This window comes from Conger conger, chromosome 4 (genome assembly GCF_963514075.1).
Source record: "Conger conger chromosome 4, fConCon1.1, whole genome shotgun sequence".
In the NCBI taxonomy this organism is placed as follows: Eukaryota; Metazoa; Chordata; class Actinopteri; order Anguilliformes; family Congridae; genus Conger; species Conger conger.
Window position 1 is genome coordinate 51,972,764 of NC_083763.1, and position 26,209 is coordinate 51,998,972.

The following is a 26,209-nucleotide window of genomic DNA, read 5'->3' on the forward strand; positions in this document are numbered from 1 at the left end:
GATTAAGTGGACTAATTTTCATTTTGGGGAAGTGTCCACCATCGTAGTATTTACAAATAACACGCTGAGTATAATAAAAAGGACTTCTCAGACATACTGTAGGCTAGAACTCTGCTGGTTCTTGATCTGTTGTAAGATAATTGTCAGCACAATTCATACCTTTTGCAAATGACTTCAGGTTGTGGTGAGTGGAGCTCTGGAAAATAGTCTGCTGGCACTCCTATGTACTTTTGATGGCATGAAAACCATAACTAATGGAATGATATGACCCCAACAGACGTCAATCGGAGCAACATACACTCAGTGAGCACTTTATTAGGCTTATCTTTTAGACTTGTTGGTGTTCTGCTGCTTTAGCCTATCCACTTAGAGGTTTTACATGTTTTGTGTTAAGCGACCATATGCCCTAGTTTTTAGTCATGTTGGTAGCTTTTCAGTGTTTGAGGACCGTGGACATCAAGGCTGTAACAGGTGGATTTATTGTAAGATGATTATTTGCTGGAAAAAAAATGTGGGATGTAGAATATTAGTTGCAGGTTGTAATATGTGAAACAGGAATGTACTCTACATCAGACTGTGTAAATACATTTGAAATAAAGGTGGAACCTCACACTGTAAAACTTAATAAGAAGAGCACATTCCTCCTTGTCAAAGCTGATAAAACAATGCTCTTTCCAACAATGACGTTAAACTTATTGTAAACTTAGCAATGCCGTTGCTCTGTCACTGTACAAGATGATCTGATACAATGCCCTGTACGATAGGCCTGCTCACATTTAGATGAGTAACTGTTTGCATTCTCTCACACAAGCAGGTAAACCAATCTTCTCTTGTCTTCTTTCTCTTCTGTCCCTTTCAGCTGTAAGTAAACACGAGTACAGGAGAATCAGGATGAAAAGATGGCAACCTTGCTGTTACCACCGGGTCCTGACACCTTGCGCCGGTTCACTCGCGAATCCCTGGCTGCTATCGAGCAGCGGATTGCTGAGGAGCGGGCCAAGAATGCCAAGGAGTACCAGGAAGATCTGGGAGACGTGGCGAAGCTCAAACCTCGGGCCGACCTGGAGGCCGGCAAGCAGCTGCCCCGCATCTTCGGTGACATTCCCTCCGGACTCGTCGGAGTGCCTCTGGAAGACATTGACACTTTTTATTTCAATAATCGCAAAGTAAGTGTGGCCTACCGTATTGTATTTTCTTCCCTTAATGGTGTGTGTCAAGGATTCATTTATAATTAAGTGCTTTTGATTTTGACTGGATAAAGGTACTAAGATTAGGTACTAATCAAAATTTATGAAAGGAAATTTCAGAAACTGAGAAAGCAAGATGCAACATCAAGTATGCAATCACTTTCACTGACAACATTTAATTCAACGAAAGCCTCACAGCCAATGGGATTCCCAAATATATGAGTATTTCTGCACTGCTATAAGCTAATTGCATTCAAAATTTGAAAATGTGCCTGGATATGTCAGTTATGTGAGTTCATGCATTTATGGTGACTATTTCTGTCTGAATGGTGACTAGTAGCATTCTGCATTCAAGTTCTACAGCAGAAGAGACCTCCCTGTAAGCTGGTAGAAGCAGCACAAGGGAGTGTGTGGAAAGTGGGGTAATATAACTCAGAAAGAGGTCAGATGATCCTGGTAATATTTCACCTTTGTGATCCACTGAGTCTGTGTCTGTACACATTTTGGGCTTTATTATCCGGCCGACACATGGTATTTTGCGAGCCATTGCACTGGTGAAACACCATTTGACACACATTAACCGCTTGGTCATTTCGTGACTCGGCGTGTGCTGAAGAGGGAGGAGATCCACTGCTGAGCGTGTGTCAGTCAAGTTCGAGCAACGCAGTGCAATTTCAGAGCAGCTCTTTGTAATTTTTGTTGTCAGTTAAGTCCGCGATTCGCCCTCGCCTCCTGCCTGCTCAGACCATGACTGCAGTTCTAGTCACAACCTAGACTATAGCGGATTGCTAAAGTTCAGGGTTTTCCCATGCCCCCCTTTTCTATGGCCTCCCTCACCATCTTCCTCACCGTCCGTGGGGATAATATGTACTTGCGTCATCTTCCTGGCAAGTTTGCAACCATTCAGAGTGCTTTACATTTTTGTTATTTCATTTTCGTTTTGTCATTTTTATTGTGCTAAGTGGTATGTTTAATCATTTATGTGTTTTTTTTCCTACCAATTACCAGACTTTTACCATTTGTATAGTGAAACAGGAAGTAATGGAATTACTCAGTATAGTTCTTTTAGACTGAAATTAACTGAATTTAAGTAAAATTTTATTCCCAGTTTCACTTTGTATGATTTTATTTACAAGGACTGCTAGGCGTGCAAATATTATTGACACCATGTTTTCTGATAAAAATGAAATAAAAGTATATAGGTTTCCCATATGCTTGAACATAACATATAGATTATTATCTGGGTTGTTTATCATAGGCAGCTGTGCCATTGATTGTGACCATGCACCCTGTGACATTGATTCTGGAAAATATAGCCATTTGTGTAACTGAACCTGCCTTTCTGGAGACTCAATCCTTTCAAGGAATGCTTTTGTTAGCCTGTGAGCCTAGCTTCAGCTAAGGAAAACACTTACCAAGCCTACAACTTGTGTTTTTATTACTTTGTTTTTGGCTCTGTCCTCAGCCATATACTGTCCTCAAGACAGACCAGAGCCATTCCTGTTAGTGTCAGGCAGGTGTTTTTGAGTGCAAATATAATAGCACCAATAGATTGGATGAGCGCTTCAGATCTAGGCAAGATGGCATTTGTTTGTTATGTGAATGGGGTTATGGTTCAGGATGCCTGTGTCTGGAGCGCTGTGAGTTTTTTTACATTGCTTCCTGAAAATTGCTAGACTATGAATATAGAACAGATTGACTTGGGACATGGGTGTGTACATCCTAATAATGAGAATCTAGAGAACCCTGCGTTGATACTGTACTGAGCGCATGTATGTATGCTGGTGTAATGAGAGAGAGATTGCCTGAGTCTGAGGTGGGATTTGAACCCTGGCCTCACACTCGTCCAATGATTTTTGTCAGACAAACGTGTTACCAGTCAGCTAAAGACAAAATTGTCTCTCTTCTTTTGAATTTGAGGGTTACGTCATCAAGCAGCATTGTGACAGTAACCTGTAACCTGTAACCTTAACTTTCACTGCACGTCACCAAGCATACTAGCAAACTCGCCGGGTTAACCCTGCTACACTGGCCCATAGCATATGGAATGATAACGATTCTTTTCATTCGGCAGACTATCCCCAAGGTAAATGACCTTAGGTCATGTACTGCAAAAACCACGTTTCTCCAGTTTTTCAGATTGGGCAGGAGTGGGCAGAGATAGTTGCATCTCTTCAATCGCAGAAATAATGGACCCAAGCGCAAATCTCTCACTGTACAAGAATAATGACAGATGTCCTCATTTCTTTGATGGAGTTCTCATGTGTGTGTAAATGGACTTCCATCTTTTGTGACCTGATTATGTCAGATCCCTATGTTGTGGACAGCCAATGTGATTTTTCCTATCAGTACCAATCCATATCACTTGTGTCCATCCGTCGTCTGAGCAGTGGAGCATTGCGTTCAGATTGACTTCTGCGCTGCCCGGACCAACAAAAGCCACGTCAAAAATAGAAAACTCTACTTCCTTTTGAACATGAATATTTTAAGCTTAGACATTCCATTGACATTTCAAGACCGGTTTGGATTATTTTTCAAGAGAATTGATGTCACATTTATTCTGATGAATGGCTATAAAGATGTGACAACCTCCGAGAGATCACATAAACCTTTATTCCTCTCATGTTGAAGAGTTCTGTGTGCTACTGCAGCAGATTATCTGTTTTCTCTTAGAGGTGGATCATGCCAATGCGCTTTATTGACTGGGGGCGCCATTTTTATAATCATTTTCAATGGGTTTGAAGTGTTTCCACGCTGCTTTTGCACACCAGGCACCTTGCGTTTATCAGCCCTGGGCACCTCACTGTTTTTAAGTTTGTATCTATACAGCTGCAAATTACCCTATTTTGATGAACACCAAGAAAAAAACACCCCATGTCATTCTTTTCTCTGCTGTCCAATTGCATGGAAATAGAGGTGGGGTTTGATTTTGTTTAGATTCCATTGAAAACAAAATTGGTTACACCATTTTGGCCCATCCACGTACGATTCCAGAAAAGCTGTTTTGTGTTGTTTGCAACTAGTTTTGTTTCTCCCTCTCCAAAAGTGAGTGCCCTTCGCTTATCCGTTGGTTTAAAAAAAAGAAAGAAAAAACAGACAGTACACCAAACTTTCTGGGGAAATCAGTTCGCTAATACCTTTAATACCATTAGATCTTTAGCAAAGTGATTGACAGGAGGGCAGCAGGGCTGCCTAGCAATAGCAGAAAAGAGGCGTCCAGCTCTTTGACTAAGCTTCATAAAATCATACATGTAGTGCTACACGGTTTTTCAAGTTAAAGCGAGTTTGGTGTGATTGGCCCCTTAAGCTGGGAGCACTCTCAACAATGTCCACCTTAGTTCAGCTTCATGGTTGCTTCATGCCCCGAATCAACTGTCCGGCCCCAGCAAGATTTGTCAGTGTAGTAAGTATCAGTTCTGACATTGACATTGACGTGTCTGGATTAAATAAAATCACAGAGATACACGTGTGGGGCAACTTTGTCAGCGGCAGGGCGTGTTTCAGGTCTTCTACAGAACACCTTTTTGTTATTTCCCTCAAAATATCCCATTTACATTACCATTCCAGGGATGAGAGCGGCTGATTCTGTAGCGTGACAGTACTGTAAGAGAAATGTATGAAAACGATTATTTAATTTAAAAATAAGACATATTTATTAAAATTACACAGTTCACTAACAGAGCTGAATAACTACCTACCTGCTAGCCAGGTTTCACCTTTCTCTTCCAATTCCTGCACTTCACGACTGAGATCATGCTCGTTAACCCATGTTAGACAGGAAGCACTTTTATGATACTGTGTTAAAAACACTTCCTTGTTTGTTCAACATGCTACTTGTCATATTTTACCTGTACTTGTTTCCTTCCTCTTCATTATTGTGTTAAAAAACACCATAAATTCAAAAGGAAATGATATTTTAAATATTTGAAGCTTCTTTCTTTGATTGAATCTATCGGATTGTCATTAATACATAGGCCCCTATGGAAGCCCTACATTTGTTTTGCCCTGACTGTGTAGTTTGAAATGCCCTTCAAAAAATACTTAACTACAGGAAAAGCTGAAGATAAATATTTAGATAAATATTTAAGTAAACATTTTGGACACTTTATGAATTGTTTGTAATTAACTTGTCCTAGTTCACTTTTTGTTTCTTCCAGAGCAAAAATTGGGGTTTACTTTAAATAGTTGTACATCTATAAGTTGATTAATATTCAGGTTGTCTTGCCCTGTTTCACCCTGAACAAACATTTTAAGTAATCGTAAATATCTGTACTTGTGAACTAAATAAATATTAATTATATTAGTTTAAGGACAAGGATGAAAGAGGTCTGCTGATCAAACCTGGGTCATAATTGTATTGGATTCAAATAATTTTCTGTACTTTGCTGAGCTTGTCTGATGTACTGTAACCTATTAAATACTCTCAAAAAGGGCAGGCCCAGCCTTGGTTGGCTCAGTTGCACCAGGCTAGATCAATTGAGTACAGAAAAGTATTTGACCCAAGTCACATATGCAGATTTGTGTCTCATCAGCCCCAATTATCAGATTACTGTTAAGCGACTACTTAACAATAAAACAAAATCCTAAAAGCAAGACTGGTAGCCCACCAATTTGGTAAGAGCTCTTTCATAATCGCTTAGTTATACCAACTCACAAAGATAATAAGAGTTCTTTAGTTGTTTAATTACTTTGAGAACATCCCTACCCCTACCCAAAAAAGTAAAAAAAAAAAACATGGAAGCTGCACATTTAATATATTCATATGTATAATCATCTGAGCATCTAATTTACACATGTAAATTCCACTCAAAGATGCCTTCAGGCAATGATTACACAATACACTCCAAACAGACCTCTCTGTTTGGCCTCCTCTTGCCAACTGGCTATCCCATCACCCCACTCCTCATGGCCTTGGCTCTCCTCCACCCTGGTCTCGATGGTGGAACACGGTCTCTGTCTGTCAGTTTCCTACAGATATCAAACCAAACCTTTCCTGACAGTACCTCAAGTACTCTTAATTATACTCTGCCTGTTTCCAGATACAGCGATTTTTCTATGTATGTAAACCGAAAAGAACACTTTTTTAAAACTTACTTTTATGTGTAGTTTTATATGTAGAATGTATGCATGATGTTGTGAACTCCATCACAAGACTGGGGTAATGTGTAGCCCATTTCAGAGATGGTTCCAACTGGTTAATCTTGTATGTGGTTGCCTAGTAACAGGTGGTGGCTCTTCAGACAAGCATGCTCAACTTACCCCGGTCCCCCCATTTCACACTGTGTGAATCAGGTCAAACCTGGCCAAAGCGTTTTCAAGCTTAAGTTTGTTCTCTTCAAATGTATATCACATCAAAAAAAAAGAAAGAAACGTTATCAGTCACTAAACTGTTCTCTCAATTTAAACACTGTACAACTTGTTGATGTTGTTTCCTCAGTTTCAGTGGTTTTGCAGGAAAACACTCCAATTTAGATGTTGGGGAGTGTTTTGGTTAATTACTTTACTGAAATGACAATGTGTTTTGTTGTGCTTTGTCTCCACAGACTTTTATAGTACTGAACAAAGGGAAGGCCATCTTCCGATTTAGTGCCACATCCGCGCTGTATATTTTTAGTTCTTTTCATCCTGTCAGAAGAGCATCAATAAGGATTTTAGTACACTCATATCCTTTTATCTTCTCAAAACAATATTATGCCTTTTTATGCCTGTGATAGCAAGTATTTAATATTTGGCAGGTATGGCCTGCAGAAAAATTAATTTCTGCCTTTAAGAATTTGTTTTATTGTCACTAAAAGGGAAGCTAGCAAAAAAAATTTTGTTTTTTGTTTTCATTTGTTGTCATTTTTAAAAGCCTGAGAGATAAATGTTTCCAAAGCATATGATTAGAATGTGTCTGCACTTCCTTTGCGTGCTGATGTGTAGAATGAGTAAACAGAAAAAAATAATATTGTGGTTCTCCTCAATTTATTCACAAGTTCAACCATTATTTGTGGTCATTTTGAAGTCCATTTCAAAGTCACTATTATGTGTTGAGCACAAAAGATGTTGTTCAGCAGGCCCCAAAACAAACAGAACAGACAGGTTTTTCCAGATATTGTACTTCCTGTGATCATTGGATTTACTGTATCTTATTGAGATATACTATGTATTAAATATACCTCTATAAATGATGAAAGGAAACTGTATTGTGGTTTTCCTATTCAGAATTACAGTTTGTGCGGAAAATCTGAATAGAAAACGGGAGGACTATGTATTAAAAGGACTGTAATACCTACACAGCTCACTAAATATGGATGTAAATTTAAAAAAGAAAACAAAGAACAACAAAAAATGTGTCACTGTCCAAATAGTTTCGCATTTAACTATATAACCTTTCTCATTTCTCACACAGAACAGAAAAAAATATGCCTTCAATTGTCACTTGCAGTTTTACTTGCTATGGTCAAGTGGGCAAATGTTATCATTGAACACTGCTCTTTCACATTCCAATGCGGTTACGAACGTCCTGCTGTTTCGCACTAGAACTCTTACGCGGAACCATTTTCTACCCCATGCCAAGTGTAGCTGTTTACCCACCTGCATCCTGGCCAAATCTCCACCACCTTCTGCTTCTTCCGGACAGCTACTATAAATAAAATGGCTGGTGTTTGCAGGTGTTGAGAAATATAAAGCTCGCCGACACTTTTCTTGTGTCACGCTGATACGCGGGTGGAGAGGCTGATTCTGGAGGTGTTGGCTTGAAGGCGAATGTACCCCGCCGCGCGGCTCGAGAAATCAGCGGCGCCATCAGCTCCTATGTCGTACCACACCCCCACTCTGCCGCTAGCAATATAGAATTCCTCCCTGAACACATTTAGGGAAAGTGTGACGATCACAGCTCTCCAATTCATTGCCTAGGCTTTATCTGCAATGTAGGTGACACAAACTGTTTCAGGTGAAGGCCTTTGGGACCCATAGAAAGATGAGGTTGATTGTTAGGCAACATGCTCTACATACGGAAATGCAAACATACATAGATGTTTTTGACATAGATATTGAATAGAGAGTCCTGTGTAATTAATTTGTATCATGATGAAACAACTAAGCTTTTATGTAATTCAAAAGGCATTAGGTTTATCATTAGGAATTACTCCTTGGGATTAACTTGGACTAAGGAAATAAGCAAAGGCTATGTTTATTCATTCCAGTTTTCTGGATGATGTATTTGCTAATAAACTTGAAATTGATTTCCCATAAGGGAGACTGAACATTCCCAGCATCAGAAGTGCTTCATACATGACTCATTTTAGTAAGTGCTATTCATAACAATGAAAGGGCTACCGTGGTTGGAGTTTGCTCAGAATTTCTAAAAATATAGAACACTCTTGATCTGAAAAGCAGGATAAGCATAGTTTGAAATGGTCTTGCAGTGGCTAAATTGATTTTATTGAAGGTCTAAAATACTGGAAATTACATTATATTTATATATTAATGAAGCATCGGTATTATTTTGACTATACCGAAATAAAAGAAAACGGTTTCTGAGCACATCAATTGCTGTACTGTATCTGCTAACCTGTATCCATCTGTGTGCAATGCACCAGGTGGATATTGGAACACAGGCATTTCCATAGAAAAGTTGGGTCTTCCATTGTCAAAATGATCTTGCGTCAATGCTATAATTAATTTGTTTGCATCAGACTCTTGGTATCTCATAATTAAATTAAATGTGATTTTATCAAAGGCATTAGTTTCTTATATATTCCATGAGAGTGGCTGCAAAGACGCTATAGATTTCAGCTCAGTTGTAAAATTGGACTGCAGAAATATCTTAAAAGGTACTGCAATAGAAAAACCTAACATTATTGGCAGTCAACCAGGCAATTCGACTTATGTCATTGAAAAATACATCTAGCATCTATATTGACTGCAAGTTACATCTAATCTGTTGCGTGTGCAGCATTCAGCAGGTACCATCGGCCATATAGAAATGGTTAAATTATTTAAATTTTGAGACAGAGTTTCAAAATATTTTTTTTTAATAAAAAATCCACTTACTCAATAGTGTTAAAGTGAAATGGTATTATTCTGACATTCATACATAAAGGACCACAGATGTATGTTTTTCTGTTTACTCAATTACATTTTTAATCAAGAGCAATATTGGCAGCAGATACCTGTAAGTTTGGATATGTTTTTTATTTACTTGCTCTGCATGCACAGTAGTTTACATATACTGTAATACAGATGTTAATTTCCTTAACTGTGTTTCTTCTACATTATTCAGTTTGTTTATTATGTTCACTATTTTGACCAATTGTTGTTTTATGGCCATGTCTGAACCAGCGCAATGGGCCAAGTATGTTGAGTAAGTATGCCCTTTACTGTACATCCCCTCTTTCAACACACGCGCTTCTCCCAGCTAAATATATTCTGTGTGAATTCTCTGTTCTGTGCCATTTCCTAACTCACTTCGACTGTATTGACTTTTTGAACTGTGCCCTATTTGTCCTGACATAAAGCTTTGCCAGGTGTTTGTTGCCTTGCCAACCTCAATTAGCAAGTAAGTTTATAATTCAGTGTATCCTGCCCATAACTTTGCTAATTGCACTTGCTATGCTACATTGGAATGAAATCATGGTATGATGTCACATACTGTTACACCTTCCAGAATTTTCATTAAAGGGATCCACATTGAAAAAACGAAAACAAAAAAACTAAGGTGCAGCAATGGGACTTTTGGATGAATTTGGCAACACTTGATTTTACTGGAACTGTTCTGGGCATGGGTTAAATCCTTAATACAAAAGGTACAACAGCCATAGAAATTAAACTCCTGTGAAAAGTTAACAAAAATGGCTAAAGCTAGACCACATTCAGGCAATGCTGAGGACAATCTTTGCTACTGCTTGTCAACTATTACTTGTATAGAAGTGACCGTTATTCAATCCACATTTGCTCTTAAGTTTGCCTTAGAGATGAATGCAAGTGGTGATTTACTTCTTCACAGACATAGTTTGTTCCAAGATTAACTCAAACAAACTGTTTGTGAAGAAAACTTTTTTTCACTTGGATTAATTTGTAAAACGAAGTTAAGGACAGATGTTGCTTGAATAAATGGCAATGTGTATATTCCTTGGGTTTCATAAATCAGTACTAATGTTTCTCGTGACATCAGTACATGTTCCTTAGTGTTGTGTTGCACATGGATAATCAAACTACTTTATAGCTTGCTCCTGACATGACAGTGGCTGTGGGTTAATTCACATTTGTTTTCAATTTAAAAACAAATGAAAGTGTTTTTTTTTCCCCCCTACAACAATGTGGTGAGTTCACAATCACCAAAATTAACACCAAACTATGTGTGAAGAAAAAATAAGTATGCATTTAAATGAAGGATAATGGATTTTGAACATGTCTTTAAAATCATACAATTATTTGCTGGCTTAGATTATGAACAAAAATGAGAAAGGGACACTACTCACCAATTGTAGCGTGGATTCAAACAACATTTGTCCATAAATTTGATATTGAAGTTTTTATCCTTCTCTACATAAACCCTGGCTGACAGGGTTAGCAATAGGCAAAAGCCAAACTGCTTCTCTCAAGAATAAACATTTTAATTTCATTGCGAGTTAAGGACAAATCTAGATTGAATCCAGGGTTTTTAGACAGAAATTAGTTAGGAACATTGGTACAGCTAAAACGTTAATGGGCCTCATTTATCAATATACTAGTAAATCTATGTGTAAATGTATGTGTGATCCGAACCAACTAACAAATTCCTCCAGATTTATCAAATACCTGTAGACACAGCTTCTTTTTTATCCACTTGTATATGTTGATAAATACCAATCAATCATAAATAAGGACAACAGAATTCAATTTCAGGCAAATCATTATATGACTGTATGTGCTACAGCTACTTTGTAACATTTTTTCTTTGTGAACAATACGATGTAGATTAAAATGTATTTAGGAGTTAATAGTTGTTCTTCGTTATTGTTTGTTGTTTATTCTTTTCAAAAACGGACGAGGAAAAGCTGATGGTCCTGGTGGAGAAACATAAAGAGCTATAGCTGTGACCCACAGAACCGGTTGAATAAAGACAACATTTAAAAATATGCTATTTGGAGCTGTTGGAGCTTCTGATAAGTAACCGATTTAAATGTGCCAAACTAACATCTAAACTTAGTTTGCTAATTAGCCTATGTTTGTTTATATGGACTATATAAACTATGCATCTTCTGAGTTCTGGCTCTACTGTGTTGCATAAACTCAGAAGGTGTCTGGGCAGTCGGAACCATTTTTATGCGGTCTATGGTCGGAACCTTGTGAGCCTTGTGAGCCTCCCCAAAAAAATTGGCGTTGAAGATGCGCTCTCTCCAAAAAACGCCATGCACCAAATCTTCTAATAAAGCAATAAAGCAATATAAATGTAAATCTAATGTAAAAAGAGGTCAGCTATAGTAATGAAGGTCTACGAACAGCTGAGAGCACATGCAAAGTCCATTCGGATCCTACTAAAAGACTGACATCCGAAAACTTAAATCTGCACATTATTTGTGAAAATGCATTTCCAAAGGATTACTGTCAATTTCATTCAGCTCATGTTTGATAAATTGGGCCCATCACGTTTTAATCTGCAGATGCACCTCCCTGTACAGCAGCTGAAATGTTTAATTCAGAGCTGCTGTTTTGGTACACATTTGGGTCATGGTATTTTACTGTTTTGGATGTAACCCATGTCCTGACCTAAAGCTGATGCAGTTTGCTATATTCTGAGATCGGTCGACCTCTAGAAGGTGTGTAAGATCTCAGTCTTGGGCATCTCCCGTCTAAATTGAGTATGAGAAACCAATTGTTTACCTTTAATGAAGAGAGATTTCCACATAATTAAATATGTCCACTATCAGCACTCATTCAAATATGGTTGTTGTTTTGGGAGGGAGAGGGGCCCATTGGCACACAGCATGCAATGAAACCCAGCAAGCCGTGACCAGGAGAAACGCTTGTACCTCTCAGCTCCTGACTGCAGGGGTAATGCTTGTCATGAAGTTGAGTGAATTCTTCCTGCAACCAGGCTTCCTCAAAGCATCCTTACACGAAGTAGACCCATTGCATTGTGATAATCATTTAGTTAGTGGACTTACAAACTCTTTATAATTGATGGAAAATATATTTGTGCAAGTGGACGGGAAATGCAGCCGCAATCTGAAATTGGGGTTCTTTAAGCAAACGAAAGCCTATCTGCACAGCAATATGGTAATTAAGTTAAATACCATGCCCATATATAACAGCAACCTTTCATTTTGAACATAGGGTTGAGAGGTATGATATGTACCCAGCATCTCTTGCAAAGCACTAAAACAATGTCAAGAGAATTAGGGTTAATATGGTTGTGCGAATCAGAATGCTGCATCCTCCCATTTTCGTTTTCCATTGACCCGGCTAATTATGTTGTTTTGATGTCAGATTTGACTTGCTGAATAGATGCTCATTCTTGTCTTGATGACTACCAACTCATCAAGCAGTGACGTAACAAAGCTTGCTCGTCATTCTTCTGGGGCTTACAAATACACATGCTTACCCGCATTACTGTCCCCCCATACTGTTTTCTACTCTTCCCCAGCTGCTACCGTGGTTGACGTTGTTGTTATTTTTGGGTTCCTGTTGGAAGCCCATGTTGAGGACTGCTACGGAATCCGCCTGCGGCTTGACGCATGCCGTTGATTGCTAATGCTCCGAATTTCTCTTTCCCCAAACGCTTCACTCAGGTATACTTTCACTGGCATATACACTTTTGAATCCCTGATTAAAATACTGGCGAGAGGATTCTGTATCGGGCCCTTCACCTTTCTACGTGACCCATGGAACTGGTTGGACTTCAGCGTTATAGTAATGGCGTAAGTATTCCATAAACGTTATCCTCAGACACTCTCCTGTGTGTTCACCAACCCACCTTACCCCCCCCCCCCCCAAAAAAAAAAAAAGAAGAAAAGTAGTGTTATTCCTAGTGTGATTACACAATCTGCTTGTCAGATTTGTAGTTTTAATTCGCAGTTTGATAGAAATGAACAATGTTACAATGTCGGCATCTATTTTGAGGTCACAAAGGCACAAGGCAAACTCTGGCACAAGCACTGGGGCAAATAAAAATGAGCCGAGTTGGCATTTCTCTGACCAATTAAGTGTGTTCCTTTCAAGCGAACATTTGTATCAAGTGTCCCTTTTTCTCATTCTTTGTTTATGGAGAACCTCCTCTCTTCTGAAGGTTAATTTGGGACCACATGAGATATTCAGCATGAAAAATAAATAAATAATACATGAAATTGCATTGTCAACAATCTGCATTGATAGAATCAACCTCTTAGGTTAATGTATTGCAGTTCATGTATTGTAAGTTATTATTGAGCAATGACAGGTAGGAGAAAGCGAAAGTGTAATAAATTCCAAAGTAAAATAGCAACCTTGGTTCAAAGCACTCCCGTATGTTGCTCCAAAATATCAAAAATGTCTGCCTTTATGACAACTCCTTTCGCAGTTGCAAGAACCTTTAGCATCCTCAAAATAGAGCCTGCTGTGTGTTTTATTTTCAAATCTTCCCCTCTTCCTCAGTTACCTCAAGTTTTCCCCACTGTGTCTCCCTTTCAGATCATTGTGAAACACTTCATATTATAACAGAAGGAAAAAAATGTCACAGGGAATAAAAGCTTGCTGGTTTCCATTTTATATTGTTTTCGAAAATATTGTTTCTGAGCTTTAAACCAAACCCGTTCCTTCTGTTCCTGGAAAAAGGCCTAGTAGCCCATACTGTAAGTAAAAACATTTAATCTAACAACTTATTATAAACCTCACTGTGGCCTTATGACATGCAATTTGGCGTTGAGACCTCTGGAATAGGTCAAAGGTCATGTTTTTTTGGGGTTTTTTCTTACCGGAGAGGGGAAAATGCATTTCCTGAGTAGACTTGTGATTAATCAGAAAAATAATTTAAAAGCTGGTCATTACTACGCACACATACATAAATGAAGTTATCCATTTGTTTCCCTATAGACAGCAATATGGAAGGAAATGCAAGCTTTTGTTTCTCTAACATTTTGTAATGCAACCAAAAATGTATACATTATTTAGAAAACAAAATCAGCTGTGAATTGAGCATTGTGTGTTTTGGGAAATTATATAAATGAAGAAGGGATAAAGTCTTACTTGTTTACTATTTATTAGTTATGGTATGACATGTTGTTTTGGACAATACCAAATGCATATGGATACATGCTCTGCATACAATATCGAAAGGATGTTTTTATAGATTCCTACATTTGCTGCTATTTTAGATTGTTTTCACCAGGGCAATGACAACAAAAAAGTGTGAGGCAGGACTTTGGACATATACAGTGCAGTCCAGAAGTATTTGGACACTGGTACAATTTCCGTTCTTTCGGTGTTGTACTCCAGCACATTGGATTTTACATAAAACAATGACTATGGGGTTAAGGTGCAGACTGTCTCCTTTAATTTGAGGGTATGTAGATCTGTATTGGGTGATCCGCAGCAGACTACTGGCAAGGTGACAGTCTGCACTTTACCCACTAGTCATTCAAATCCAATAGGCTGGAGTACAGAGCCAAAAGAACAGAAATTGTACCCCTGTCCAAATACTTATGGACTGCACAGTAATGTTCAAGGTGCCTACTCTTGAGTAAGAGGCTGATGTACGGAAACTATTTGTACTGTGTGCTCTCTAAGGACAGGGACCAAATATGACTTTAGAGACAATATTTTGGGTTCCTCTAAAACATTTCTGAAAGGTTTTAGCAGATGATATTAGGAAAAGAGCAGTGGTAGTTGGGGGAAAATACAGCAGTAAAAATGTGAATGTATTATTTTAAGTTAACATTATATTAATTATACTTATTAAACTACAATCTAAAATGTATACTTCAATGTGCATTATGCAGTAGTCTGTGCCTAGTGAGAGTGTGAAAGAGAGAAACAGGTTTCAGATTAAGCATAAAACCAATGCAGCATTATGGGTCAGGTTGAATCAGAGAGGGATTAGCTGTCTTAAAAACCTCACAGAAAGTGAGCCAAACTTCAGTGGCAATCATACAATAATAAACACATAGACCAGCTGCATGGTTGGCTATACTCGCTTATCTAAAAGACAGTGAGATATGGAAGATCCTAGGTTGCTTGGTGCTGAAACAATGTGTTTTATCCATGTTATTTTTTGTATTTTCTTGCCTATTTTATTATTTAATCAGAATGATTCTTCATTAAAATGCTATCCATGTCAGTCAAAACATCCTTGGGTATTACGCTTAGAGGCAGTTCACTGTCCTGCTGTGATCAAGTGCTTTTTTCTCGTTATGGTTTTATTTCGTAGTTGCCCTTGAACTAGATACCAAGCAGGGTCAGGTGAACACTTAGCAAGACTGCAGTACATAAGTCAAGCCACCACTCAAACACCAAAAGGGCAGCTTCCCTGTGTTGACTTTATTAAATTCAAACCGCTGCTGGGGGCACACATATCAGGGATATATATATATATATATATATATATATATAGATATATAGATAGATATATGTATATATATTATCAGTCTCAAAATCTCAGGTTTTTTTCATAAACAATGAAACTGTCTGGCTTTATGAGTATATTTATAATCAGCACAGTGTAACTGCGGATGGCGTGGAAGCCTTGCCATAGTTACATCTGTTGACGCTGCAGCGCATGCAATACCTATTGAATTTTCAAGTGTCAAATTATCCTCTGGGCTTTTTTTTTTCAATTCAATCAGTGTAATGGCCGAAGCGGATGAACTCACATATGGAATGAAACCCACTGGGTCCAGATGACTTGATCCCCTCAACAAATTTAAAACAGCTTGTGAAATGGCATCAGACTAGTTGTTTGCATATCTAAGGATCGATAGTGCATAAATTACAAAAGCTTTGTTGTCTATATAGACAAGCTACCACCAAATGTGGCGTGCTTGGAGTTTTTTATTTATTTTTATTTATTGTGTTCTTCCAAAATAACTCTTAATTTAATCCTGCAGGTTTCTAACCGAGTTTATAAAAGTAGGCAATCTTTCAGCACTACGAACGTTCAGGGTCCTCAGAGCATTGAAAACTATTTCGGTAATTCCAGGTAAGGGTTGCCGCTGTCGGGAAATGGGTTGCATTGTCGCTCTTGTCCAGTCGAACATGCCATGTGCCCTTTGACCTCTGACCCCTCTGTCCCTCCCCTTCCTTCTTCTGTTGTCTGTCCGATCCGAGCATTCTGTCCCTTGTCCTCTCACTATGTTTGCCTGTTGATGGTGCACTGTCATTGTATGTGTGACTTTGGCTTATTGCAGATATGTTACTGAGTTTGTGGACCTGGGCAATGTCTCAGCATTAAGAACGTTCAGAGTACTGCGAGCACTGAAAACTATCTCTGTCATTCCAGGTGAGAAGGGGGTTAAACACTAAGGCTGCCTTTAAGGAAAGCCAAGCCTACCTGTCATTTCCTTTTTTTTCTTTAACTGGAATTAACCACATTCTTTTGTTCAATGATGGAAATGCAATAAGGTTTAGAAAATGAGACCTACGAGTGATGTCACACATGTATGACATAGAAAAACATTATTTCACATTTGACTCACATGTTAACTACATGTTAACTATATTTGCCAGCATTGGATATTCATACTGTGAGTTATTGACAACAACAATTAGTATTTTGACGACATTTTGTAAATGCTCTCTAGAGAACTTTGATACCATACATACAATACATGTCCATCAAACTGCATACAGACATAGAAATTCATACATGGATAGTTTCAAAGATTGTCTTGATGCTTGAGCTTTTGTTACCTCATTCGACAGGTCTCATTCAACCTTAGTGTTTAACATTTAACAGGCATGGGTAGTTAGAGAGTTACCAGTTTTTATGGAAAAACGCAGCATTCACACCAGACGCTACCACAGAAATAGCATGCTTTTTAGGCAAACAGTTGATGAAAGAATGCCATTCCTTTTATGCATTAGCTGGATCAGTAAAAAAAACATTTCGAAGGAATTATTGTAAACAAGAATGAGTTTTTAAATAGAAGCACGTATTCATGTATCAGTGGGAAAAGTAAGGATCGGTACCATAACCGGGGTGATTCTCTCTCTTTCTCTCTCTCTTCCTCCTCCCCCCCTCTCCCCCCAATCCCCCCTTCCTGTCCACCCCCATCTCTCTCTCTCTCTCTCTCTCTCTCTCTCACTGGACTCTCCAGTGTCAAAGTATTGTTGTCCCCAGTCATGTGGGAGGTCAAAGCGTTGTTGATGTGCCTGTGCTGGTGCACTGGGCTCAGGTGGCTGACCTCCTCTAGCCAACATAGTCATAAAATGCCAGAGTGGAAGGGATAGTTTAGAGCTGTCTACAGTGCTCAGTGTTCATACAGCCTTCTGCTTGAAATCATATCTCTGTGATTTTAATTGCAGATTTGGAATTTAAGAGAAAACATTTTGGTTATAACAAAAGGGACATTTCACATGTAGCTTATTTGGCTGTTGTGTCTGGAGTATCATCATAAGTCTTCAGAGATAAAGTGCCTAGTGGACAGTTCTCTCTATTCACTATTTTGTCTGTATATTATCACATATGTCTATGGTCAGCGTCTGTTGTCTGTGCCTGCATATTGTAAAATTTCAGCACTAGAAGCAATTATGCACGGAGAAACATTGGAAAATGTTTCTTACTGTAGACATTTTTCCATTGGGGAGCAGGCTGGGCTTTCTTTGTGTGTTGTGTTGTGTGTGTGTATGTATACTTGTTGTGATTTTTGCTCTGTTACCTCAATTTGTGGTCATGAAATATTTAGCTGATGGTTCCAATTGGATATGAATAACATGGATTTTGTCATTTTGAAAATTATATTAAGGAGCTCTAAAACAGACAATAATGGTTTGTTTTGAGATTGTGAATCTTCTGTTAAATCGTTTTGTAAAGCTCAGTTAATATTTTATTATTTCCTCTGTATTGTAAAAGACTGTATTGACAGTTGATTTACTTGTTCATATTATGTATTTGACCATATTTGGGAAACTATTCATATTTTACGATTCATATTAATAGAGGTCCAATAAGGTCCATAAATGTTCTTGTACATCTTACCGTACCCTAATAAGCACTTTTACTGTGATATTTAAGTGAACGCTATACTTCAGGCCAACAGTGTTTGAATGCAGTATTTTGGGAGTGTTAGTCCAGGCTCAGCATGGTGACATCCTGATTGACGTTCCAGGCCTGAAGACCATTGTAGGGGCCCTGATCCAGTCGGTGAAGAAGCTTGCAGATGTGATGATCCTGACTGTGTTCTGCCTAAGCGTATTTGCCTTGATTGGGCTGCAGCTCTTCATGGGCAACCTAAGGCAAAAGTGCGTCCGCAGCACCGCACATTGCTTGAACAGCACCCGCGGTAACGACACCTTATTCTTCTGCAACAACAAGACCTGGAGCTCAGAGGAACATTTCATTTCTGACGAAGGTAATGTGGTGGTTCTCACTAAGCAGTAAGACCCTCGGAACAGGGACTGCTTTCCCACAGAAATATTGAACGTTTAATATTCTCTGGAATTTACAGTACATCCAACGCTAGATTCGCTAAATGCTCACTCCTGGTCCCGGAGAGCCACAGGGTGTGCTGGCTTTTGTTGTTACTCAGCAGTTAATTGATCAATTAAAGTAGTTGATTACACAGTTAGCTTACCTCACCTGATTTCTTGGGTGAGCATCCCTCCAGAGCCAGGAGTGAGTTTTGCAAACGTGGAAACATTGGGTAATGTTTTTCACTTGTGTAGCTGGTAAGATTTAAGTCTTTCTTATCGCTTAAATCTCTTAAAATTAGTGATTTAAGAGAACTTGGCGAAATCACCATTTTCTCTTATTCAGAATTTTTCCTGAGGTAGGAACTAGATTTACAAGTGGTCCCGACCGGTTGTACGAGTTTTGTAAACAAGAGCCTTGCAGTGCATATATCTCAATGCATCTCGCCTGGCACAAGATTCTCTTGTTCCCATTGGCCATCTATCCAACAGAACCCACCTACAGTACCATATATGCTGTATTATAATGTATAATATAATATGTATTGTAATATAATCTTCATTTTGTACAATTGTCTGAAGTTAGGTGTGTTTGTTGTATCTGACATGGCAAACTTGTATGAGCCCTTTGTTAGAAAAAAGTAAGGGCAATTTATAATGGGGATATGAAAATGTTCTTGCATGAGGTCCATTGTCCAATACAAAATACTTTCACATAAAACCTTTTGATACATTCACAGTAATAGCACTTAAAGTAAATACATTTTGACTTGATTAAAGCTTTTTGGATGAAAATGCAACTTCAATGTAATCCAGATACTCCCTGCGTGATATGATTTCCTGTTTATATTCACAGCAGAGAAACTCCAAAATGAAAATTGAATACATTTGCCGCCACTGCAACAATTCATTTAGTTTATATAATGGTGTAATTCTGAATTGTCGTGCATGGGATGGAAGGGCTGTTAGTGGTATTTAACTCATAATATTTCATATTTGACGGACACAGAATGGAACCGATCCAGAATATTAAAATCTGTCTGGGGGCCTTTGCATGTGTGACATACAGTCATAGAGAATGTATGTTTGAATTTAGAGTGTCCAAAATATTATTTATGTTACTGTATCAATGTTATAGCTGTACAGTGTGGTTATAGATCTACGGTAGGCTACTGTATTCTGGCAATGTGGACATGGCAGGGTTTAACAGTGCCTCAAAATCCTTGAATTTTATATTAATTCTTACTGCTCTCCTATTTTAGTCATTTCTGTATACCTTAAGTGATGAGATGTCTTTAGAAAGAAACCCATAACCAAAAATAATTAAAAGCTTAATTTGTCATGGGGGTTATCCGCCCAGCCAAGAAAAGTGTTTTCAACAGCAGTTTATGTAAAATGTATTTTTCTTTTAGAGACAATTTATTAGAGTATTGCTGTAATTTCTGTGCTAATTGGCTGCAGTTCGCACCAGATTAACAATGATTAACTGAGCAGATTACTGAAGATTTGTAAAACCACAAAATGAGCACGACATCAATTTGCCTGCTGGAGTTTGGAAAAAACAAAAAGAACAAGAACAAACAAGACATGCTACACAGACACCTAGTACTTTGAACATATTTCAGTTTGTTTGAGTACAGAGGGTAATACTTTTTTTGCCATCTGTATGTACATATATTGCATACAGATCAAAAACACAGTTCAGTAGTTTAAAAAACATTTTTCAAAGGCTAACATGATGACAGCCATGGCAAAAGACTCTCATCGCGGCTCATTTGAAAACATAGCACCTAATCAGCCCCACTCTGTTGGATGGATGAATGCGCAATCTAAAAATTGACATTGAGGGGCAGCTTGGAGACTCGATCGAGTCGGAGCATAAAGAGGAACATTTAAGGCCATGCTTTAAAAAGGAATGTCGACAGCTGAAGACGGTTAGGGAAAGTTGCCAAAGCACTCCCAAACCCTCTTAAGTCCAGTCGCCTATGAGCACTTAACTAGTGGAGTGGGACAGAGTGAAGCTGAAATCTTGTGAAAATGAGGGAAGATTATTTGAGAGTTCTGTCTGCTTAGCAGAAGGAGAGTGGAGTGGACATGGAGCCTATTGTACTGTGTAATCTCTCAGACGCAAATCGCTTAGACTAAGTAAAATACAGCCACAAAATATATTTATTTCCTGAAGTAGGTCATTTTCCATAAATTATATGATCTGTGCAATCTTTATATATTCAGAAAAATTCTTTATGTGAACAAAAATGTTAACTTTATTCACAGTATGTACTATAATAATGCATGCAGGGGTTGGCTAATTTAAGATAAGGTTAATGACTACCATTCTTATTTTATTAATAGAAAAAATAAGCGAATATATTTGTCCACATTTCTATCGTAGTCAAATATTTTCAAGCTGAAGTCATTGTCCAATGTGTAAAAGTTAAATTGCAACATAGGAGAAATTGTTCCATACTGACCGGTGGAAATGTACAGTCTCATAACTCACATAGTGCTAGCATAAAATTATGTACTGCATGGATAGCTTAAAGGTAAGATTTTTGTGTTAGAACATTGTTCCAAGACCAAATTGCACTCCAGACAAGCGATCACTGAAACTCTGTATACTATTGCTTATTATCCAAGCAAAGACTACATCCATCCATCCATCCATCCATTATCTTAACCCGCTTATCCTGAACAGGGTCGCAGGGGGGCTGGAGCCTATCCCAGCATACATTGGGCGAAAGGCAGGAATACACCCTGGACAGGTCGCCAGTCCATCGCAGGGCACACACACCATTCACTCACACACTCATACCTACGGGCAATTTAGACTCTCCAATCAGCCTAACCTGCATGTCTTTGGACTGTGGGAGGAAACCGGAGTACCCGGAGGAAACCCACCAGTTTGTTATCAGTAGCAACAAGCAAATTAGCTGTACAAATATCCACTCACGATAAAATGTAGACAATACGAACATAATAGCGATTGCACAAGTGTTGTGCTTCAGGTGTATATACGTAAATTTGGGAAGCTAACTAGTAATAGCTAATTTGCTTGTTGTTAGTGATAGCGAACTGGTATTATTTTCTAACTCGATAAGCAATAGTATACAGAGTTTCAGTGATCACTTGTCTGGAGTGCAATTTGGGCAGCTACACATTCCTTTAAAAATCTGTGTTTAGCTGAACCTTTATTTCTCTCAGACTTAAGTTACAGTTGCATGGTTTATGGTGGAGTATCATATCTTAGTTATATAGCCAGCTAGTTATGTAGCCAAATAACTTGCTTGCTCAGATATAGTTGGTTAGCTAAAGTGAAAACTTCAAAAAGACAAAATATATAAATAGTGTTGTGTAGCACACCAAAGTCAAAATTTCAGAAAGTCACCTATTCGGCGAACATTTTCTTACGAGAGCACTACGAAAAGACGGCAGGCTCTGTTGCGTTTGTCACTGCCAGCTTTTTTCCAAAACAGTGCAGGAGAGCTCTGAACGGTATAATAACGTTTCATATTATGCGTTATATTCATAGACTGTGGGAAGCTTAAACAGTGTTGTGGTCTGAGGTTGTTTGTTGTTGCAATTGCTCTCTTGACCGTTAGTTCAAGAGAGGAATCCGAAATTACCTTGTACCTTTAATTCTGTTAACACTGACATTTTATTTTTCAGACAATTTTTTTAAAGCGGAAGGAGCTAAGGATGCCTTAATTTGTGGAAATGGAAGTGATGCTGGGTAAGTGACGTGTATTTCAACCTTTAGCAATTCATTATATGTTCACTGGCTAATAAATGGTCTTATTAATTGGCTGAATGTATTGGCATTTGTTGTATTTGTATTTCCATAAATATCTTTTAATTTCGAAGGAAATTTCCTTGCAATTAATATCAGGATTTTTCTGAATTTGTTTTAGACGAGATGCTGTGTTCCACTATTGCAGTATTCGTTATGATATTATGTGGATTATTTTTGTTGGATCTGATTTAAGTTTGGTCTTTGAGAAGAGCTTTCTAATGTGTTTCTTGTTAATGGTGGGAAACCTAGCAATGACATCATGGGTCGCACAGTTTTGATAGGCACTGCTGTAGTCTGTGACTTGCGATACTAATCTAATTTACATCATTACTGTTAAATGTGCTGGGAGACCTGTGTTGGAACAGAGATGATTGCTGTTCTTTCAGTGTACTCCACAAAGGCATGCCATAGTCCATTTCTGAACTCGCTTTTCCATTTTTTGTCTTTTGAAACATATGAAGTTAGTCCTGTGATTCTGACTGTCAAGAGACTGAAATGTTTTTTGATTTATTTTTTAACAAAATTAAGAAACTAGGGATGTGTAAAATATGTAGAAATCTGGCAATGTCTGGCATTGTATTGTATATTACATAGTTTGAATTATAGCAACATTGTTCAGTGGGAATATATGATAATACTTTCCAAATTGAAGGAGTAGTGGGTGCCAGATGTGTTCTCTATGACAGCTTATTGTTTATTGTAATTGTGTTGATAATTGCAATCAGTTATGTCAACAACTCAATGTCATAACTGTCATATCTACTAATTAATAATGCTTTCTCCTAATAAATGTTGTAACAAAACCAATCTAGGTTACCGTGAAATAAGAAAAGAATAGGCCTATCTTGTGTAATGAGATGGGAATAGCATAAGCTATTTTAAGTATAGAAAGTTCTTAGTCCCAATTTTTCCCCCTAATGATCAAGCTAAAAAATTTGACACCAAGCATGTGTCAAATGAAGTGTATTTTTTTATCTAACCTTAATTCAAGCAGAAGTGTCATTGAGAGGAAAATGTGCTTCCTGGTAGAGACCTGTAAAAGAAAATAACAGTGATTGGTCGACACAACTGACACTCCGACACATATATGAAAAAATATTTTACATAGAATCTCATGCTGTAGGTTGATGGTAAAATGATCTACTAAGTAGCAGCATGCTTATTGCCATGATTATTTGTTATGGTATTCCTAGGATCCTTAGGAGGGTGAATCAGTAGGGTGATTAATTTGAGAATATATGCGTATAGTTTGGGCATAATCAAGGTGACTGTGACCATGAGACTGGGTGTGACCACATACCTGACCATGTATTTGCTCATTTCTCTTTTTTGTGTCCCCCCCTTTCTCTAACCTCACTAACTACCTGAGCTATCTGCTCAGAAAAGGCAAGATGTAAGCTAACGTGATAATTACCATCATTAGCAGTAGGCAAGCTTATCTGCTCCAGGCTGTATTATGCTAAGTGTTTGCTATCATTGGCTATCTTGTCAGGAGCTGAATCATGTCACAAAATGAATGCTGCAATTTATTTATACTTATGAATTAAATTTGTGTGAGCAATTAAAAGACACTAAAGATTGTTCTTGGATAAACAAATCAACTGTCATGGACTTTGAACTGATGTGTGCCTAAAACTCTGATATACTGTCTTTGGCGTGAATATATGCAGTATGTCTTTTATATTTGTTTGTCTCAGTTTTCATGACAGTACGGTCAATGATTGTGGTCAGGTGAAGTGCTTTGTCTTCAGAATATGACTCTTAGTGCCCATCACAAATGTGCTTGTCCCTTGAAGTGAAGACATGTACAGTGGTGTTCCCTAGAAGTTTTTTTTCTTTGGAATTTCATATCCATATCATCTCTCGTATACACTTGATAGCATCTTCAAGAAGGAAAAACACTCCCATTCTCTCTAATCATCGGTATTCTTCATGCAAATTAAACAGGGTTCTGCAGTACATTCAACATTTTCCAACTCTGCATCACCACTCCTATATACCCAAGTGCTTTTTTTGACCCAGAATGAATGGATGTTGTTTGTGTTGCCTGAGTAAGATTCAATTTTTAAAAATAGTAAATTCCCAGCTGTGTTCATGTTTAATGCCAAGGGGTTGGTGCACATGATAGATTTAATTTACATTGAGGCTTTTGCTGTCCTTCCCTGGTTACTGTATGTGCAGCTGTTGATACTAGCAGTGCTATAATATCCAACATGACCTCGCACAGACTTTTCATGCCCTGGAAATCGGTTCACATATACCGAATCCTGGATAAGTGGATAACCATAACCTCATGACGGCATTCTGTAATTGCAAGGAGAAATAGAATAGATATAAAATATGTACTGATATATGAAATAATAGCTGTTTATTTACACCTAATCCGTGGCTAAATGGCAAAAAATAGCAGCAACAGAGGTTATGGTTAGGGTTAGGCTTGTGATGCAACATTAACAATATTAATTGAGCATAGAGACACAAAAACATTTTGTAAGCACGGTGTTGGAGTGCTTCAGTTTTGGTTGACGTACTGTTAACTTCAACTGCTAGGGGCGGTTGTTCAGATTTCACTGGTCAGAACATTCGGTCACCTGTCGTCGAATTGGTTTGAGACCAGGTTCTAATAACACAGATATTTGAGGCAGGGTGGCATAACATTGCTCTGACTAAAAGTCTTATTAACTTAAATGTTAATTAGTAGGTTTTTCAGGTTTTAAATGCAGCTTTCGGCAGCTTTTTAAGCAGCAGCTAACCAATCACATGGTTTCCCATGCTACCATCAGCTGTCAGCATTGCCAATTCAACACTTACTGAAAGGTGGATGCTAACATGTCTACCATAGCCATTTCATCATATCATGTGGGCAGATTATGAGCCTATTTCTGGTTCCTCGTGTGTCATTTCGCCTTGGTTTAAAATGGCTGCTGCTGACATTAGAAGCCCAACACTACTAAAGTAGGATGTTCTCATGTTCACTTCCTTTGATGAATGGTAATTCAGCCATACAGTAATCTTACATTTTCATGTTTACATTCCACATTTGTATTTCGTTGATTCTGTTTATAATGGCAGGAACATTGGTTGAATAACACAATGTCTACCTGGCAAATTGCTATGAATCAGAGTATGTATCACAGTGTGTCTAATGTTTCACTTTCAGCCTGCCTCCTCTGACCTATGCTTAGTTGCATCACATTATGCATTTTTCTTTCCTGAGTGGCCATAGAGAAATGAGTGAATGAGGCGTCTACACAGTGGGCTTCAGAATTATTGACACGCCTGTCTGGCAATGCACAGAAAAACAGTATCATTATCGAGACAAACTCAAAATGTCAACTTTTAAAAAATACGGTGCTTTATTAATGTTTCAATGGAACATAGATTAATTGAATAAAAAAATGTATTTAACCAAAACCAAGGTTTCATAATTATTAGCACCCCTGGTTTACTGTTGTACTTGGTGCATCCACCTCTGGCAAGGATAACAGCTTGGGTTCTTTCTCTGTAATGCTAGAAAATGTTAAGGAACACATTTGGAAATATTTTAGTCCAAAAAGGGTCTATTGAGTCTTGTCAATAGTCATCCAGGAGCCGGCAAGCAGCTGCTGGTATACAGGCAAGTTTCTCACTCTCTTTTTTTGATACTGTCTATTCTTTTCAGAGCACA

The 26,209-nt window shown here is 38.1% G+C and overlaps 1 protein-coding gene across 1 annotated transcript in view; it reads left to right on the forward strand.

The window, feature by feature from the left end:
• The first annotated feature begins 899 nt into the window (after window positions 1-899).
• Window positions 900-26,209, forward strand: part of scn5lab (sodium channel, voltage gated, type V-like, alpha b) — a 110,332-nt gene continuing 85,022 nt past the window's right edge. Inside the window, exons 1-7 of the mRNA XM_061238718.1 lie at window positions 900-1,166; window positions 6,731-6,849; window positions 9,445-9,534; window positions 12,944-13,072; window positions 16,532-16,623; window positions 18,452-18,694; window positions 22,419-22,482. Of these exons, the coding sequence (XP_061094702.1) occupies window positions 900-1,166; window positions 6,731-6,849; window positions 9,445-9,534; window positions 12,944-13,072; window positions 16,532-16,623; window positions 18,452-18,694; window positions 22,419-22,482 (1,004 nt within the window). The remainder of the gene's footprint in view (window positions 1,167-6,730; window positions 6,850-9,444; window positions 9,535-12,943; window positions 13,073-16,531; window positions 16,624-18,451; window positions 18,695-22,418; window positions 22,483-26,209) is intronic.